This window comes from Pteropus alecto, unplaced genomic scaffold, assembly GCF_000325575.1.
Source record: "Pteropus alecto unplaced genomic scaffold, ASM32557v1 scaffold121, whole genome shotgun sequence".
Lineage (NCBI taxonomy): Eukaryota > Metazoa > Chordata > Mammalia > Chiroptera > Pteropodidae > Pteropus > Pteropus alecto.
This window is the reverse complement of record NW_006434369.1, coordinates 15355093-15372413: the sequence shown is the minus strand read 5'-3', so window position 1 is coordinate 15372413 and position 17321 is coordinate 15355093. Positions and strand designations below refer to the sequence as shown.

The window sequence follows — 17321 nt, the reverse complement described above, 5'->3', positions numbered from 1 at the left end:
CGTGAGAAGGTGAAGATGTAAAATAAAGATCTCTCATATTGAGGGAAGAGAGGCAGAAGGAGGGGTGTTAGCAAGTGGGAAGGAGACCCGAGACAGTGGTGTCCTGCATGCCAGGGAAAGAAGGGTGAAGATGATATTTCTGTGGAGGCAGGTGGAGGGAGAGAGGGTTACCTGCCCCAAGTCAACACAGGACATGGGAAACGTGTTAGCGTCGGACTCAGGTGTCAACCTAGCTCCACACCAGCTGTATTATTTAGGATTGCTACTTTAATTCTATGCGCTGCAGCTTCCTCATTTGCAAAATGGGGGAAATTAGAAGAACCTGTTTCATAGAGTTTTTATGATTAAATAAGATAATGTGAGGAAAGGCCTAACATATGTCTAGCCTGTGGGAAATGCTGAAGTAAAAAATGAGTGATTATTATTGTAATTGTAAAATGGAGTAATAATACTTATTTCATAGTGATTCTATATTAGATAAGGTAATGCACACTTAAGTGGATAATATATAGTTTTTAATATACAGCGTGTGACCAATCAATGTTAATTCAATCTGGAGCCTTCCTTTCTTCTTCTTTGCCCCTAAACACTGAAGGATCTTTGAGAATATGGAACACATATCCCTAAGGCAGTAAATAGCCTCAGAGGCAAGGACAGATTTTATTAACATTATGATAGTTTCCATCAAAATTTGAATGAAACTAGTTCTCTCAGTGCTTTTGATCCCTGGAATAAAACTGCAATTTAGCCTCAGCCAAGTGGGACTTGGTAAAACAAAGGTATCTTTGAGACCACTACTTCCAGTGGATTTAGTAATCTAAAGTATTGGAAGGCTTTTGTTATAACACAATCTTACTAGAATAAAAGTTCCACGAATAAAACTGATAAATTTTATTCTTTGCTGTATCCTATCACCTAGCACCAGGCCTGGCATATAGCTCAATAAATATTTGTTAATTAAATTAATATGGCTTGCAGGCATATGTTATATATCAATGTTTTTGTCAAAAAATTACTGTCCACAAGAATCAACAAGAGGAAAACAGGCACTGGAGATAACTGGCAGTTATTGTGTTGGTGATATACTATAAAATAACGATGCGTGACAGTGGTCTGACTCAGGAATATAGGTTTCTTCCACTATTCAAAAGTAGAGCGTTTCTATGGAAATCTTTCATAAGCTAGAATGGCATAAAGCAAAGAAGCAAGTACTATTAATTTACATGGAAAATTTTTTGAGCATTCCCAGCCAAAATGCAACACATGCACATACAATGTCTCTTATTTCATTCACCATGATCTAAATGCTTAATTACATTGTTTTATGCTAAGTGTTAACACCCTTACAAGATCTCAGGCTTTTCTGATATCTTAGGACATATCTTGCTAACAGATGCACAAAATAAATCGACCTAAAGCCCAGATGCTCACAGACACAGCTCAAAGCTCTGGAGGTACCACTCTCACTGTTACTAGTGTGCGCTGCCTATATAGAGGTTCACTGCAAAACAAACGCTCAACACGCTTTTCGCCTTTTTTTTTGGTAAAAGTGAAAAATCCTCTTCCAATTTCTTCGGTTGGCAAAAATGGTAAAAAGCAAAGTGGTGTAATTTGAACTTTCCAGAAGCAGGAGATACCTGTATTGGGGATTCTAATAGAGCTCTTCACCTAAGCAAAGTCATAACAAAGGTTATTTCAACCTAAATAATACAAACTCAAAGGCTCCCAACCACATTATCATTGTCTTAATTTGAAAGTGCTTTACAGATTACAAAGCCTTTATATGCAAATTCTCCCACTTAAAAATATGCTGGCTTGCTTGGATTTATTAGTCCCTACTGTAGGCAAAAGCAGTAGGAGATTAAAGAAAAAAATTAAGATGGCGGGACTTTTACTCTTAAAGTACTCAAAATAGAGTAGAGACCAGCGAATCTTTCAAGGGCAAACTCTGTTTCTTGGTCTGCTCCCCACATTGGACCTGGTGTCCTACCTCTTCCTCTAGCTTGCTTTCACCCACACTGCTCCATCCCTGAGGCAGACATTCAGGATTCCAAAGATCTGTGTGACTGTGCTGCACAAAATGCTGGTTTCTAATCCTGTTGTCCACAGTTCCCATTCTCTTGTGCATGTTAAAGACTTAAAGAATAGAAAAGAAATCAACCAGATTCTCTTAGGAGCCAATATTTTAAACACATCTGTTTTTAGGCTGGCAGATAAAAATACAAAGGAATTGCAAAATGAAAACAGGCTGTGGTGAAAGGTAATAACTCTTTCCTCCATTTTTAAAGAAGAAAAAATGGAGGATACAGTAAAAATAAACACTGAATTCCCTCTTATTCCCTAGGGTTAGAAGGATGCAGAGAAACAATCTCTGGTGTTGGTTATATACCTGAAATATATAAAGTTTTTCAAACTCACTGTGGATTAAAGTTAATTACTAGGGAAATAATGTTATTGCCAGTAGATGACTGTACATGCTAGTAGTATAGGTTATGAAAGTTTTTTATATTTTGGTTATTTTAAATTAATCTAAATAAAAAGGTTTATTTTCCTCTATATTATCTTACACAGAGGTTCTTCTAACCTTTGAAGAGGAAGAAAGGAAAATTTTGTGACTGGGCCCTAAACATGGTCATCCCTAGTAGTTTATCAAATCTTTTTCACTTTTACTTGTTAGTAAGCAGTTACCCATACACACAGCATTCACTCATACAACATTTCTTATTTTACAGTGTGTTCACTGAGGAAACAAAGTTGGCTCAAACATGGTTTCTACTGACTGTGGATGACAGTCTAGTGAAAAAGGGGCAAGAATTAACATGGCAGAATTTTACACAAGGTGTCTGGAAGACAAGGTAGGGGACTAGCGTGTGGTTGGGAAGTTTTAGAGAATTAAGAGTTTGTCTATTAGCTGTATAAAGGGCAGAAAGTGTGTTTAATACAGGAATCAATCTGTGATCACACGAAGGTGTAGTTTTCTGTTCAAATCTTGGCTCTGCTCCATCCAAGGTCTTTAAATTGGATAAACGATTACACTTTTTCCTCACAGAAATTAACCACCTACCATACTAAGCATGGTGCCCAGCTCAGTAAGTTATCTACCTGCCTTTTAGAAACATCATGGTGAGAACTGACGGCAGAATACGAACACAGCCATCCGAGTGAGGAGTAATGATGGGCTGGGCTAAGGTAGTGGGGATGAACAGGTGATGGGCTTGAGAGGCATCCAGGCAGAATGTGTGGAAGAGCAGGGAGCGAGGTAAAGGGAAAAAGGCACCTTGCATGAACGCCCAGTTCCCAGTTTAGTTGTGGCAAGTTTGGTGTGGTGTGAGATGCCTATTCCATCTCTGAAGGAGACTTGCAGGAGGCAAGTGAGTAATGCGTCTGGTGCTTGGGACAGGGGCCTGGACTGAAAACAGGCTTGGAAGTCAACACAGAGGTTGGCAACTGAAACATGTATTGTGATAAAATTACAGAGAAAGTATAAAAAAAGGGAGAGCACAACCCAGAGCGCGGGGGGGGGGGGGGGGGTGCGGATAGATATTCCTTTAGGTATACTATTATAGTCTCAGATGAAAAAAGTCTTTCAGATATGGGGAAGGAAAGATGCCTAAGCAGGTGCTGAGACTGAACCCTGTAGTCAGGATTCTGGGGCCTAGAGTGGGCCAAGCCTGTGAGCAACATTCCTTCCAGAAGGCTGCCTGATCAGGATCTGCTCTAATTTACTTATACATCCACCATGAAATTCCTTCCTTTAGAGTTTCAAGTTTGTGGCTAAAGCACTGAATTCCCACTAAAAGCTGTGCTTACTATTTCGATGTCTCTACAAATTTAAAGTTCATCACAGTGCTGAAATCTTTTCATTCTTAGTCTGAGAAGGAAAGAAGCAAAACTCTAGTACAATAGTGCTCAATAAAGATTTGTTAATGAATGACACATTTGGATCAGGATAGAAGACCAGTGGCGTTTTCTGACTCCAATATGGCTGCAAGGAACAATTTTTCTCAATTAATTTTTCTGCTTAGTAAAAGGCAAAGGGAATTTTAGATGAGATGCTTCTGCCTATAGAAATGATTTTGGTTAAAACATCACTCCTAGGGATCAGATCAGGGTAGGAGTAATTTTTTTTGCAGACAAGAAAAAAAAAAAGGTATAAAGATATTAAATGAATAATTATGCTATAGAGTAGTATTCATAATTATAATGAATTGTCATATGAGTAACTTCAAATAAATGAGGCCAAAGAAGGGGTATTAAATCCACTTAAAAAATTACCCCCGGCACAAAAGAATAAATATAAGGCTAACAGATGCATTAATGATAACTAATAAGGGTAGCAGCCACCTATTAAATAAAACATTAAATAAATAAATCTGAGAACTGATATAATCAATTAACTGAACCCTGATGAACATTAAGTAGCAAGTTAATAACATTAATATATGAAAGATACATAACTGGAGAAAGAAAAGTGAAAGCATATACAGAGTGCTGCAGATTAACTGCGAGGGCCAAAGAGTGCTTTAAAATCCTGCCTGAAATGTTCTGATGTTCTCCTGAAGCTACATCACTGCACACAAAGGTACCACAGAAAATATCTTCTTTGTACTACGTTACAACTAATATGTGATACTTCATTTGGAGCGATTTTTTTTCCTTCCAATTACATTCTCCTAACTTAAGTTCTAATTCAGTGTATTCGACCAATCACTAAGACCAGCTAATGCTATTTCTTGATATATCTCGAAACCAGTCCCTTCTCTCCATTACTATCACCTTTGCTCCAGTCAGGCCTTCACCATCTTGACTAAACAAAACTAATGCAATCATCTCCTAACCGGCCTCCATGTCTTTAGTCTCTTTCCCGTCTGGGGTGATGTACTTAAAAAGTGTTTTCTGCAGTCTGCTTAAAACAGCTGGATGGCTTTTCAATGCCTAGGAACATGTTCCAGCATATTGGTATGGCATACAAGACTATCATCTCTGGTCCCATCTATGTCATCTCTCTACCCTTATGTTCTCCAACTATCTGCCATCAGTGACACCAAACTGCTGGTAGTTCCTTATATCCAACACCAAATACAATGTTTTTGTTTTTTGTTTTTGTATCTGTCCTCTCAGCTTCTGCTTCCCTTCTCCAGCAAATCCCTACTGAATCTTTAAAGCTCAGGTCAGCCACCATTGCTTTCTTAACCTCAGCCCCCTTCCAGGGCAAGCTATGTTGCCCCTCCATTTGCTCCCCCATGTGCTGTTCGATTCTCTGTCAGTACACACTGCCATCACACTGTTGTAAAATTCGCAGTGAAAATATTACTCTATGCAAGATTCTCTTGGGCAAAGATCATATTTTGCTTATCTCTATCTCCAGCAAGGAGCAAAGGGTCTGGCACATGGCAGGCACCCAACGAATGTTTGCTGAACAAAGGCCCAAACCAACCTCATTATAATCAAACTATATATTACAGTACTAGAGCTCTTTGGATTGCTAATAAATACCTGGTACAGAATGTGGCTGAACAAGTTTAACTGAGTTGGTTTAAGTGACTGCTAGCTACTGTAAATTTAAAAAATTTGGCAGTTGTACTACTGGTATTAGAGAAAACGATGTAGTAACTAATTTACTTGTATCTGCTGAAATAGAGAAGTAATTTTGGAGTACCTACTGTGTGCCAAACATTCTGCTAGAAAGTTTTGTAACTTTAGCACTGTCAATTTATTAATGACTTCTTGGAGTAAATGATTTATACCATGGTTCTAGAGCTACTAGCTAGTTTAACCTCAAATTTGAACAAAAGCTTCTTGATTCAAAGGCCAGGAATCTTTCTAAATCATAATTGCCTTGTTCATTAATTCTCATTCATAATACTGGAAATAACGGTTAAAGCAAATTATTCAGGATTCACAATATTAGAGAAAGAAATAAGAAAAAGAAAAGAAGGAAGTTTTGCATTGTCATTGTGACTTTTGTTCTTTTGTCAGGAGGGATTATTTCTGAGCTGTGTTTTCTCAATCTCAATATATATGAGCTTAAGAAACGATTATACTTTCAAATAGAATTCCAATAATGAGTGGCTCTGAAGCCATGATGATAATCAAGATGTCAAAATGATACATATGATGTTATAACTGGCAATTTTAAATTTGCTTCTTAAAGCAGAGGGGGTAGACACCAGCTGAAGAAACCCTAATCAAGGCATTCCTATTACTAATCAAGACAAAAGCCAGGAGGACTCACCTTAATTTAGCTGAATATTGCTAAATTTAGAAATTCACAGCTCGGTTCATGCAACTTTTCTAGTTTTACTACTTAGTTTGGTTTCTGAAGGTTAATATTTTCCTAAATTGGTCAGGTACCAATTAATTGAGAAAATAAATGCTAAAACGTATAAAAATCTATTACTTGATAAAGTAAGATTCAGTGTCAGGAAAAGGGTCACACAGGAGAAGCAATAGGATATGAAGTATCTTTCATTCACAAGTATGCATTTGGCTTTTGATGTGAGTCATTATGAGGCAGTCGATTTTTTATGATGCTCATTACAGTTTTCAAACAGAATCTTTTTTAAGTACACTGTGCATTAAGAAAAAAAGTATTATCCTACTGCAATACAGAATTTAAAGATTACTTAAGAAAATCATTTATACGTATAATTGTATTTTGTAGTCTAACTTTACTTCCTACTTTCTTATATTTGCTACCTTTTCTCTTTGCCCTGATTCTCCCCTTTATTATTTTTTAATTATAACAATTATTTCATTTTATTGTATTTTATTGCATAGAATAAGTTTTTAAAATGCTTTCGGACTCAAGGTGAAGTATAAATGGAATCAGTGCAATTGGAAACTAAACTCAATAAATCAGCAATGACACGTACAGCTAATAATTTTTAATATTTCTCTTTTTGTCAAGAGTAAAAAATGTTATTTCCTGTCCTCCCAAACAAATTTAGGCTGCTGAATATCTTAAATGTTTTTTTCTCTAAGTTAATTGTGCAATTTTTACTTATTTTCAAAACCATTATCATTCAAAGTTAGCAACCATAGAGAAAATTTTCTTTGAAATTTCTAGTATATTTACTTATAATAAATAATCCCTCTTTCAAAAGTCTAAGAAACTTTTTCTTCAACATAAATGAATTTCCTCTAGTTGTTGTGGGGTTTTGAGGAAGGAAGAGATAAGGTAACAGTTCTAATAAAGTACCACAGGCTGCATATGAGTTCAATAGTATAAATCTGGAACAAATTTAAGATATAATTTCAGAATTACTTATGAAATTAACAAAATCAACAATTCCTTTCTTTTATTCCTCCCTTCCTCTGTGTTCTTGCATAGACTGTAGTAAAAAAGTAAAAGCAATTTTCACAGAGAGGTATGATTTGTTCAACATTTAATGCTTAGCAAAACTATTTGGCTGCTAATAACAGAATTTTGTAATTTCTTTGATTCCTCCTAATATACACATACATTTCAAGACTTAAAAATAGGTAAAATTTTTTACTGGGGAAAAAATCCAAATAATTCTGTTAAGACTACCTGTAAAATGTAACATTTTATGCTCACCAATCTGATACCTGTCACAGGTGATATGTCTGTGTAGCTCTAAATTGAATCAAGGGATAAAAGAAGAACAAGAACCAGGGGATGGAATTTCCCACACATCTGCAACTTCTGGTTAAAGGCAAGTTTTAGTTTGAGAACTAAGAAAACACTTCCACAGTGGGGAGGCTGGAGTTACATTTATTAAAATGAAGAACATATTTAAGGATTTCAAATTTCTAAATGAGAAGACATGTATAAAGTTAAAACTAAAGTGGAAGTTAGGGCTAGAGGATTGAAAAAATCACTGCAATGTTATTTTTAAATCTGTATAATATGTAACTGACAAATCATCTTTAAGACAAAGGTCTCTTTGACACCATTTGAAAAAATTTCAGTGTCACTCTTGTCACTGATGTTTTTTGGGGGAAGAATAATAATTATTAATATAAATGTTATTTATGTTAGTATGTAATGGGTTTATGAATTTATTTTAAAACAGGTGTTTTAAGATGTTTAATTTCTAATATGATTAAATATTGGTATCTATGCCCCACATTAATAAAACTTTTGGAGGCATCCAGTAACATTTAACAATGTAAAAGTATCCTGAGATGAACAAATTTGGAGACCACATTCTTAGACTGTGTCTTCTTGACCTCCATCAAGGGTTCTTCTTTGACCAACACCTTAAATTTTGATGTTCTCTAGAATAGCATCCCAAACCCACTAATTTTCTTACCATAAACTACAATTTCTTAATCTTGGTACAATTGACATTTTGGGTCAGATAATTCCTTGTTATGAAGACTGTTCTGTGCTTAGAAGCATCCTGGCCATTAACTGCTGGATGACAGAAGTATCCTCTTACCCAGATTGTGACAACCAAAAATGTCTCTACACATTGTCAAATAAAATTGCCCCCAGTTGCAAACCACTACCTTAAGTACTCTTTCTGGAAATTTCGCCTTATATTAACATTTTAATTCCACTTATGAGAGAAAATCCCAATTACTGAATGCTTACTTGGTGCCAGCATAAATCTAAGCACCTGATGAGAATTAAATCATTTAAGCCTCACCACTCTATAAAATAAACAAATCATTACCTCCATTTATAGATTAACAGAGAGATGGAGTGATTTGCCCTGGGTTACACAGCAAGTGAGTAGTGATGACAACTCCAGTCCTGACTGTTCCCGAGCTTTAGACTACTGTGAATACTACTTCTGCTAGGCATCCCAGGTGACATTCACTCAAGATGCCCCCCAAATAAACTCAAAAGTCTTCTCTCTATAAGATCAGCTATTTCTGTATTTCTTAAGTCAGTTAAAGGCACAACTTTTATGATTAACCTCTCTGTGCCTCAGCTTAACTAGTAATTGGATGTCATTCTAGACTCTGCTTAGATTTTCTTCTGAATCTAAACATTCATTGAGTTCTAACAATTTTATCGTCTAATTATTAATCAAATATGCCTTTTCCCTCTATCTTCCAATATTCCTGCCCTAATTAGGGCCCTAATCTTTCCCTGGCACCGTTGTTGTAGCCAGTTCCCATTTGGTGTCCTTATGTCTAGCCCTCAAAATTATCTTCTACATTGCTGCCAGAATGATCTACCAAAAATGCAAATCTGCCCATGTCACTTTATGGCTTAAAGCTCTTTATCGGCTGCCTGCTAACTAAGAATGAAGTCCAGGTTCCTTAGCATGGCCCCTAGCCCCTCGAATATGTGGCCCTTTCCAACCACAGTCTCATCTTTTGACACCCTCCAAATCATACTTTACTCTTCAGTAGTATTCCACTGTTTAATATTACGTGAGCATAATATGCGACTTCATTCCTTTTATCCACTGTCATCTTCTGGGAAGCAATCTTGATTCTACACCTTGTGTGTGTCTTTCATAGCACTTATCCCAGCTTGTGAAAATGATTTCTATAACTGTCCCATGGAGGTTTGTAAAAAAAGCCATTGATGGTAGGTGCCTTGCTGAACCCAAAGCTCTCATCTTTCCATCTCCAGGGTCTAGTATGTCACTGGACAAAGCAGTCTTCAGAAAGTGGTTTTAGAAGCATTGAAGTAAAAGAACACATAGGAAGAGAACTTGTTTGGATGGGGCTGGGAGCTGTGGAATGAGAAGAATCAGGAAAACCAAAGTCATTACTGAGCTGAATCTCAAAGGAAGAGGAGAAAATCCAGACGAAGGTGATTAAAATACAGGCCAGATAAAAGAGGAGAGTACAAGGGAAGGGGCTGTCTTTGAAAGCCACAAGACATAGCTTGAATACAAAAGGACATATTTTATAACAAGTAAGTTTATTGTCTTAGGAGATAATACTAGTAAGAATCTCAGGTTATAGACCCATTATTTCAGAAAACAGTGTAAAATGATTACCAGATTTCTCTGAATAACACATTTACACGAGGACAATACATTTAGCTCAAAAGCATTATTCAAGGTATTAGAACAATTTCCTAAATGTATATATTGAAATTCATTTTCAATATTCTGCCTACCAGGTACAGTCTTGAATGACTTCCCTGCAGGTTACTCCATTAACTTGGCATTTATTCACTTGAAAAAACTTAGCCTTATCTGTAGATTTCACCACTTGGCTCGTAAATTATTTCCAAATGGAATTTTAGAAATGGAAAGGATCTTAGAGATTACCTAGTCCAATGGGCTAATTTTACAAGCAAGAAAATTGAAACACTGAGATTGAGTGACTTGTCCATCCAAAGTTCTATATTCTCTGAGGGTTCCCACTAGACTTTTCTACAGTGTGCTCTCAGATCTACCCTCACCCTGCTGCTGTCTCGTTTGTGACCTGTGTGCTGATTACAGTTCTTGTTTATTCTCAATAAATTTGAATGACAAATATCTTCTTCCAAATTGTAGTGAAAATGATTGATTTCCACTTATTCACTTGCATATTTTGTAGGTTCTTCAACAAACTTGAGTAAGTTCTTGGTGCTAAGTACTTGGTTAGTATTTTTGTTAAAATTTCCACCAGTATACCTACTATTTACAAACGTTACCTTCCAAAGCCAAAGTCATTAAGTAAGACCACATAAAAACCACATACTTTTACGAAATATTTAACTATTTGATCAAGTGATTATGACCTCATCAGTGTGACCTACATGTTGTTCTCAAATTTATAGGATGAGTACCTTTTCTATGCAGGTATCTGAAAACGAGGCAGTCACTGCTTAGGAGGCTAAGTGTTCTGTTCCATAACCAAAGTTATAATGGTTCTATCCATCATAATGCGCCTGCCAGCTCAAACAAAAGGCGGGGTGGGTGGGTGCCCTACCTAACCAGGTCTATTCTAGGGGTAGGCTTTGGTTTTAGGAATTCCAACCCACAGGCTGGCCAGTCACCAAAAGAGACCTGGTGTCATGAAATGAGTTGGTCTTATCAGATTCTTACTTTGAGAATGTGGTTCAAATGCAGAGAGAATCAGGTAGTTAGTACAAAGCACCAAATCTAAAAGGGTGCAGAGAAATTCCGTGAGATACACACAAGTAATGTTGGGTCAGAAGATATAGGGAAGCAGAAAAGAAAGCAGATGCTCTGAAGTACACAAAAGATATAGAAAGTAAAAAGTAAGGGTAAGGAACTTAAAGGCAAATAGTAAAATGAGGGTGGAATTGAACAAGTGCGCTACATTAAGGATGTGGGTGTTTAAACGCTCATTCTCCTGCCGCTAGGATCCTACAAGTTTGATCCCCATTTGGTGAGGACTTGATAAATGTTTCTGCTACTGAAGTCTGTGAGACCTTTTTACCTTTACCACTACTCGTGTCTCCTCCTTCTATCCCCCAGCCCCGCCGCCACCAACTTCCCAAGTAGAATGAATTTGATTCTTGCAAACAAAATCAACACCGCCCCCCCCGCAATAAAGATATTTAAGAAATGAAAGGAGAACCTTTAGCTTATGGATATGTTCTACCGTAAACTCATCCAATTCTGTGAGAAGTTCTACATATGCAACCAACTGGTCCTCACTTAAGCACCTGCAGCTTTCACGTTTATCCTTCCTACGGCAGGAACACACCACCAACCACGCTTCCAGAGCATGAACCACGGTATCCCACTTGGGGGAAAACATCACAAGATTTATCTTCTCTGATATAACAAAGGACAAGGCCCCTGCTTCCCCCAACTCCCGAGGTTTCAGAGAGCCACGCTTGCCCGCAGGGGTACGCTTTTCGATGGCGGAGCCTTCGGGTCACCGTTTCGAGGCCCCCAGTGCGGGACAGGGGCTTCCCGCACCCCGAGACATTCCCGGGCATCCCGTGCCCCCGGACCTCCCAGCCCCCGCCGCCCGTCGGATCACCTGTAATTATAGGCGCTGAAATTCTTGCTCTCTCTCAGCATCGCCCGGTACAGATCTAACACTTGTGCGCGACTGGAGGCTGCCATTTTGAGGGGGGGGAAGTGGGTCCTTTTCGGAGAGGTCCCGGGTTTAACCCAACTACAAAATTCAACCTATGCAAAAAGTACGAATGAAAAAAATTGCAGTGAGCTTCGCTCTCGCCAGCGGGCCCGGGCCTCAGCCTAGGTGAGCACCTGCCCGCGCCTGGGGCCGCGGGGACCGCGCGGGGCGCCGCGAGCGGCTTCCGAGGCGGGCACAGGCGGGCTTCGGGCAGCTAAGGGGAGGTGCCCACGGGGAGGCGTTCCCGCTCGCCACCCCAGCCTAGGAGGGTCCGCGTGTAGCAGTGCTGGGAGCGGGCTGAGGGTGGGGAGTAAGAGAGACCGAGGCAAGGGCTGGGCCATCAGGCTGGCATCTGGGGGCCGCCTATGCACCGAGCCACACTCCTGGGGCACGGAGGTTGGAGGTTCGAGCACTGAGGGCGTGCAGCCCGTTAAGGAGTGTCTACGCGAACCGCCCGGGGCTATGGTGAGGACATTGAGTCTTGGAATGCTGCGCCAGGTCGCACCTCCGCGGGGCGCGAGGCCGCGTTGCCCGGGTAACCGAGCGCGTGCCTTCCGACGCCCCGCCCCCAGCCACGGCCGCCCAGCCCCTGGCCGCAGATGTCCCGCCCACTCCCACCGAGGCCGCCCTCGGCGCTGCCTGAGAAGAAGTGCGAGCTTTCCAGGTTCCCTTTGCTTAGACTTTTGTTTCGGCCGCTCTCTGCAGGTGGACTCAGAGTGCGGGCAACTCCCTGCACGTGGGAACGAGAGCGCGGGGGTCGCGGAGGTGACGGGTCAGGGGTTTTCTGGCGCTCTGGCTCTTCTTAGGGTTACCAGCTAAGGGCCCTCCCAGGCAAGGTCCTTTTTTTTTTTTTTTTTTGTCAAAATGGCAGAGCCCAGCATTCTCCAAGTGTACTTCTGAGGTGGAGGCGAGAACCTTCCCTGGGAGAGTGAGCGAGCCTGTTGCGCTTCAGATTTTGCAAAACCCCAGGTCCGGGTTTCCCCGGCGAGCGGTGGGTGAGTGCCGGTCTCGCTGCAGCATGGGCTGCGACATGTGCGGTTGGCGTAGTGGGGAGTTTCTTAGCCATGGAATTTTTCCCTTTATGGAGTATTTTTTGAGCTCTTGGGGTTTTGTTTTTGAGTCATGAGTCCCTTAAAGTTTTGTCATCTGAAAAAATGCATACAAAATGTGAGGTGGCTTGGGCTGTAGGCATGAGTGATTAATTGGGGAAACTTCAGGGATCTGAGCACTCTTGCGATCACTTCAGACCCAAGGCAAGAAGCTGAGCAAGTTTTCTCTTGAAGCTTTTCATGACTGAGTTTTCTCCCGTGGCCTTTTTTTCTGAAGTCACCGACTTTTCTGAATTACCATGTTATAGTAGTAGATAAAGTTGGTCGTTCTGGTCCTTGACGGAGGACTGGGCATAGGGAAGCCTTATCTAGTTCTAGTTACTGTGTTTGCAAAGCACTTGTCTTTGGAATCTTTCTGTATATAAACAGCGTTGAGAGGAGCCACAGTTTTCCACACCGAAACAAAGCAAGGAGTAACTTCATACGTAAAAAACAAATTGGCATTAATATCCATCTTTCTGCAATCACCGATTTATGATTTTGTTTAATTTCTTTTAAGTTTATCCGGTTTTGAAATAATACTTGTTTTATATCAAAGCAACCTCTTATTTTCAGGAACTTTAAGGGCAGGAAACACTTCTCAGTCCTTACTGCACTTGCCATATATACTTGTTATGTTACTCGTTATAATGCAATGACTTTTTTAAAAAGGCATAGAAGAGAAAACACTTATTAAAATCCTTTTATGCTCCCTATTTGATTTTTTTAAGGTCTCATACATCAGTGAGTCTCAAAATGTATTTTTACAGGGTAGACAAACTTCTGTTATTCTTGCAGGTTGATCAGGTCTTTGGGCAAGTCTTGCCTTTTGTTGAAAGAGCTTTTACTCTTTTGAGTTTATACTTTGGCATTACTTAAAGGATTCAAGACCGAGGGAATTGCATATTATTATAGAATATAATCTATAATCTAAAATCTAGAGTAGTTTTCTCTTAACATATTGTTTAGTGATATAAAATGTTATGTGGCACCTGGAAAAACTACAATGTTAGAGCAAGTTAAGAATAGAAAAACTATCCAAGTTATAAAAAAAAACCATGAAAATTGTTTTCCCTTGTTTTAAAATAGTGGAGTTTGCATTATATTTTGCTTTTATCTAGAAAATGAAGTTGGAATAATTATTACTGTATACAATTGTTTATGTGTAATTATCAAGCAATTTAATCATTAATGTATACAGTTACTGTATCTAAATGACTAATGTTTTGTAATCAAATAAAACTTTCTGAATAAATATATAAAGTTTATTTTGTTTGGGTAGCCTAATCACCTGTTGGTACAAAGTTAGGAAAATGATAGCGTTGCTGTTGATTATAAGCTGAGTCCTCACAAAAATACTTTTATTTGAAATAATTTACCATATATTAGATATTATTGCCTTGAAAGACTAATAAAAATAGTCACATTTCAAAGCGAAATCTCTACTTTTGTACATCTTCATTGCAGAGATCTATTTGAGGTTGTAAGTGATTCAGTTGGACTAGAAGCTGAGGATGGACCTCACTCAGATGTCTTTAAATATGCATTTATTCTGGGCTGAGTATTCTCTTAGCTAACGACTATAAACTAGGGACCCATCTACCATTTAGACCTCAAAATGTAAATATTTCCTTAATATTCACCTATTTATAGTTATGAAATATAGTTCTTGACCTACCTGTGTAAAATGATATATTATCTTGTATTAAATTAGGATTGCTAATGCTTTTTGAAGAGAAATTTCTCCAACCATAATAAGCAATATGATAGCAATTTACTGTCTTTAGACTTAAATATTTAATTGATCACTATGATTTTTTTAGAATCTATTTTCTCTTTTAAGAGCTTTGTTGGGCACTTTACAAACATCTCATTTCAAAAATTCTTCTAAAGTACTGATTGACTTCTTTCAGTGAGGAGTAATAGCTGCCCTCTCTTGTTCAGATTTATTGGTTGTTTACAGAAAACATTTAGGATTTGCAATGTTGACTTGTTTAGGAAAAAACAGCCTATGTTTTGCTAATCACTGGCAAAACACTATATCACTGTCTCAAGAAGTACAATACTGTTTTGTGAAGTTAACTGATCTCTTGGAAGGACAATCTATCATTGCAAAGGAAAAACCTACAGTCATTCCCTATTATGTGTTTCTTTCCTGTGTGTCTCCTTTAGTACTCACACACAGAAGAACACTTCACTTCTGATCACCAAAATGTGTGAGTTTTTTCCCCTATTGCCAAACAGTTCTCTGCAATGCTAGCTGGATGTCCTAAAATTCAACTCCAGTCTGACACTATCCAGACATACCATCATATTCCATGGGTAAGGGCTCAGTTGCATAAGACTATCTCCTGTTCAGATGCCATTCACAAGTAATAGGTCCCTAGTTTACCCACAAGTGTCTGATTTGGTTACAAATTGGAGGTTCCCATGACCTCCTCCTCAGGCTAGATTAATTTGCTAGAGCGGCTCACAAGTCAGGGAAACATATTTACCAGTTTACTAAAGGATATGACAAAGGATACACATGATGAAGAGACACATATGATGAGGACTGCGAAGCACAGAAGCACAGAAGCACAGAAGCACAGAAGCTTTTGTCCCTGTGGAGCTGGGGTGCATCACCTTCCCAGTGTGGATGTAATCACCAACCTGCAAGTTCTCTGAACCTCCTACTATCAGGATTTTATGGAGGCTTTCTCACAATAGCATGATCAATTAATAACTCCATTTCCAGCTCTTCTCCCCTCTCTGGGAGCTTCTAATCATGGCTTGGTCTTTTGGTGAGCAGCCCTCATTCAGGAGCCATCCAGGAGCCCACCCAGAATCTTCATTAGAACAAATGATGCTCCTAGTGCTCTTATCAGGAGCCTTTTGTCAGATTTGGGGTTAAAGACCAAGGATTAGAACAAGAGAAGCTTCTAGTGTTGTTGTTACTTAAGAAATAAGAGTTTTAGGAGCTCTGTGCCAGGAAACAGGAGCAGGGACATATATGTACATATATACGTAAAGATATATATATATATGTATATGTGTATTTATATATATATATGTATTTATATGTGTATGTTTAATATTATCTCACAATCTTTGATATTTGTCTTCGTTTGGACTACTATAACAAAATACCATAAACTGGATAGCTTATAAACAATAGGAATTTATTTCTCAGTTTTCAAGGCTGGGAAGTCCAAGATCCAGGTGCCTTCAGATTCAGTGTCTGGTGAGAACTTCTTGGTTCATAGACAGTCTACTTTTCGTGGTGTCCTCACATGGTGGAAGGGGCGAGGGATATCTCTGGTGCCTCTATTATAAGGACACTAATTTCTTACCTTAGGTGCTCTCATGATCTAATGTTCTAATCACCTCTAAAGGCCCTACCTTCTCATATCATTACCTTGGTTTTTAACTTAGGATTTTAACATTAATTTTGGGGGGACATAAGCATTCAGTCCTTGCAGTGCTGTACTAGAGAATATTATTAACAATAGAAGCAAAACAATTCATGATTTGTCATGGTGAATACTTTTATGTGATTTAATATTTTATAACTTTTTAATATAAAAATTTATTAGCTGAGCACAATTGAAGCAATTCAGCTGGGCAAACCTGTATCCTGTATGTGTGATTGTGAGCTTGAGTTAACTAATAATATTCAAGAGTAATAAAAGCCTGGCTTGTGTGAATTGGATTACAGTAATATTGGCAGAAAGTAATGCAGAGTTAGCTTCAATTAATGAGGATACGTTTACTGAGAGAATTATCTTTAAAACAATTCCTGGAATTCTGGAGTGTAGGAGAAAGTGAAAATGGAAAGAAGTCATGAAGTCGAAGAAAGCTTATTAGGCAGCATATTTTCTTCTTGACTTTTTGAGGGGTGGACATTGTTATCTATTTCAAATCTGTGAGCACCTTGAAACAAGTACCTGAGCACTTATGACTTTAAGCACTGTCAGGAATCCCATTTATACCTTGGCTTCCAGATGCAGTGAGGGCACCTGCAGCTTCCTGAGGGCTGGATGTGATGGTAGTTACAGTACAGCTTTTATTTGTAGAGTCCCAGTCTTCAATGAGTGGCCTGCACTCCTCACTTTTTAAAGCCTCAGAGTAAACTGTCCTGGATTGATATGTTTCATGACAATAAGCACAATTTCACAACTGTCCAAGCTGAGTCAGGATGGGCTTTAAAGCCAGATAGGCTTTAGGGTAGGTTTATTTGAGTGATGTTGCCAATGACCTGGTTTTGTTCTTTTC

At 38.7% G+C, this 17321-nt stretch overlaps 2 protein-coding genes across 8 annotated transcripts in view; one reads left to right on the top strand and one right to left on the bottom strand.

Moving 5' to 3' along the window:
* LYRM4 (LYR motif containing 4) overlaps positions 1-12186 on the bottom strand; it is a 135939-nt gene extending 123753 nt beyond the window's left edge. The window contains exon 1 of one of the 3 annotated variants that reach the window (XR_001516652.2): positions 11881-12162. Coding sequence is in view for 2 of the 3 variants with exons in the window: in XM_025044951.1 (XP_024900719.1) it covers positions 11881-11966 (86 nt within the window). In the remaining variant the exon portion in view is untranslated. Of the gene's footprint in view, positions 1-11880 lie in introns of all 3 variants that reach the window. The other 2 variants (XM_025044951.1, XM_015587309.2) reach the window with 2 other exon arrangements.
* A 96-nt stretch (positions 12187-12282) lies between these two features.
* The window catches only part of FARS2 (phenylalanyl-tRNA synthetase 2, mitochondrial), a 470462-nt gene continuing 465423 nt past the window's right edge, over positions 12283-17321 (top strand). For 3 of the 5 annotated variants that reach the window (XM_015587302.2, XM_025044946.1, XM_015587303.2), the window contains exon 1: positions 12823-12974. The gene's annotated coding sequence lies outside the window, so the exon portion shown is untranslated. Of the gene's footprint in view, positions 12445-12822; positions 12975-17321 lie in introns of those variants that run through there. The other 2 variants (XM_015587304.2, XM_015587307.2) reach the window with 2 other exon arrangements.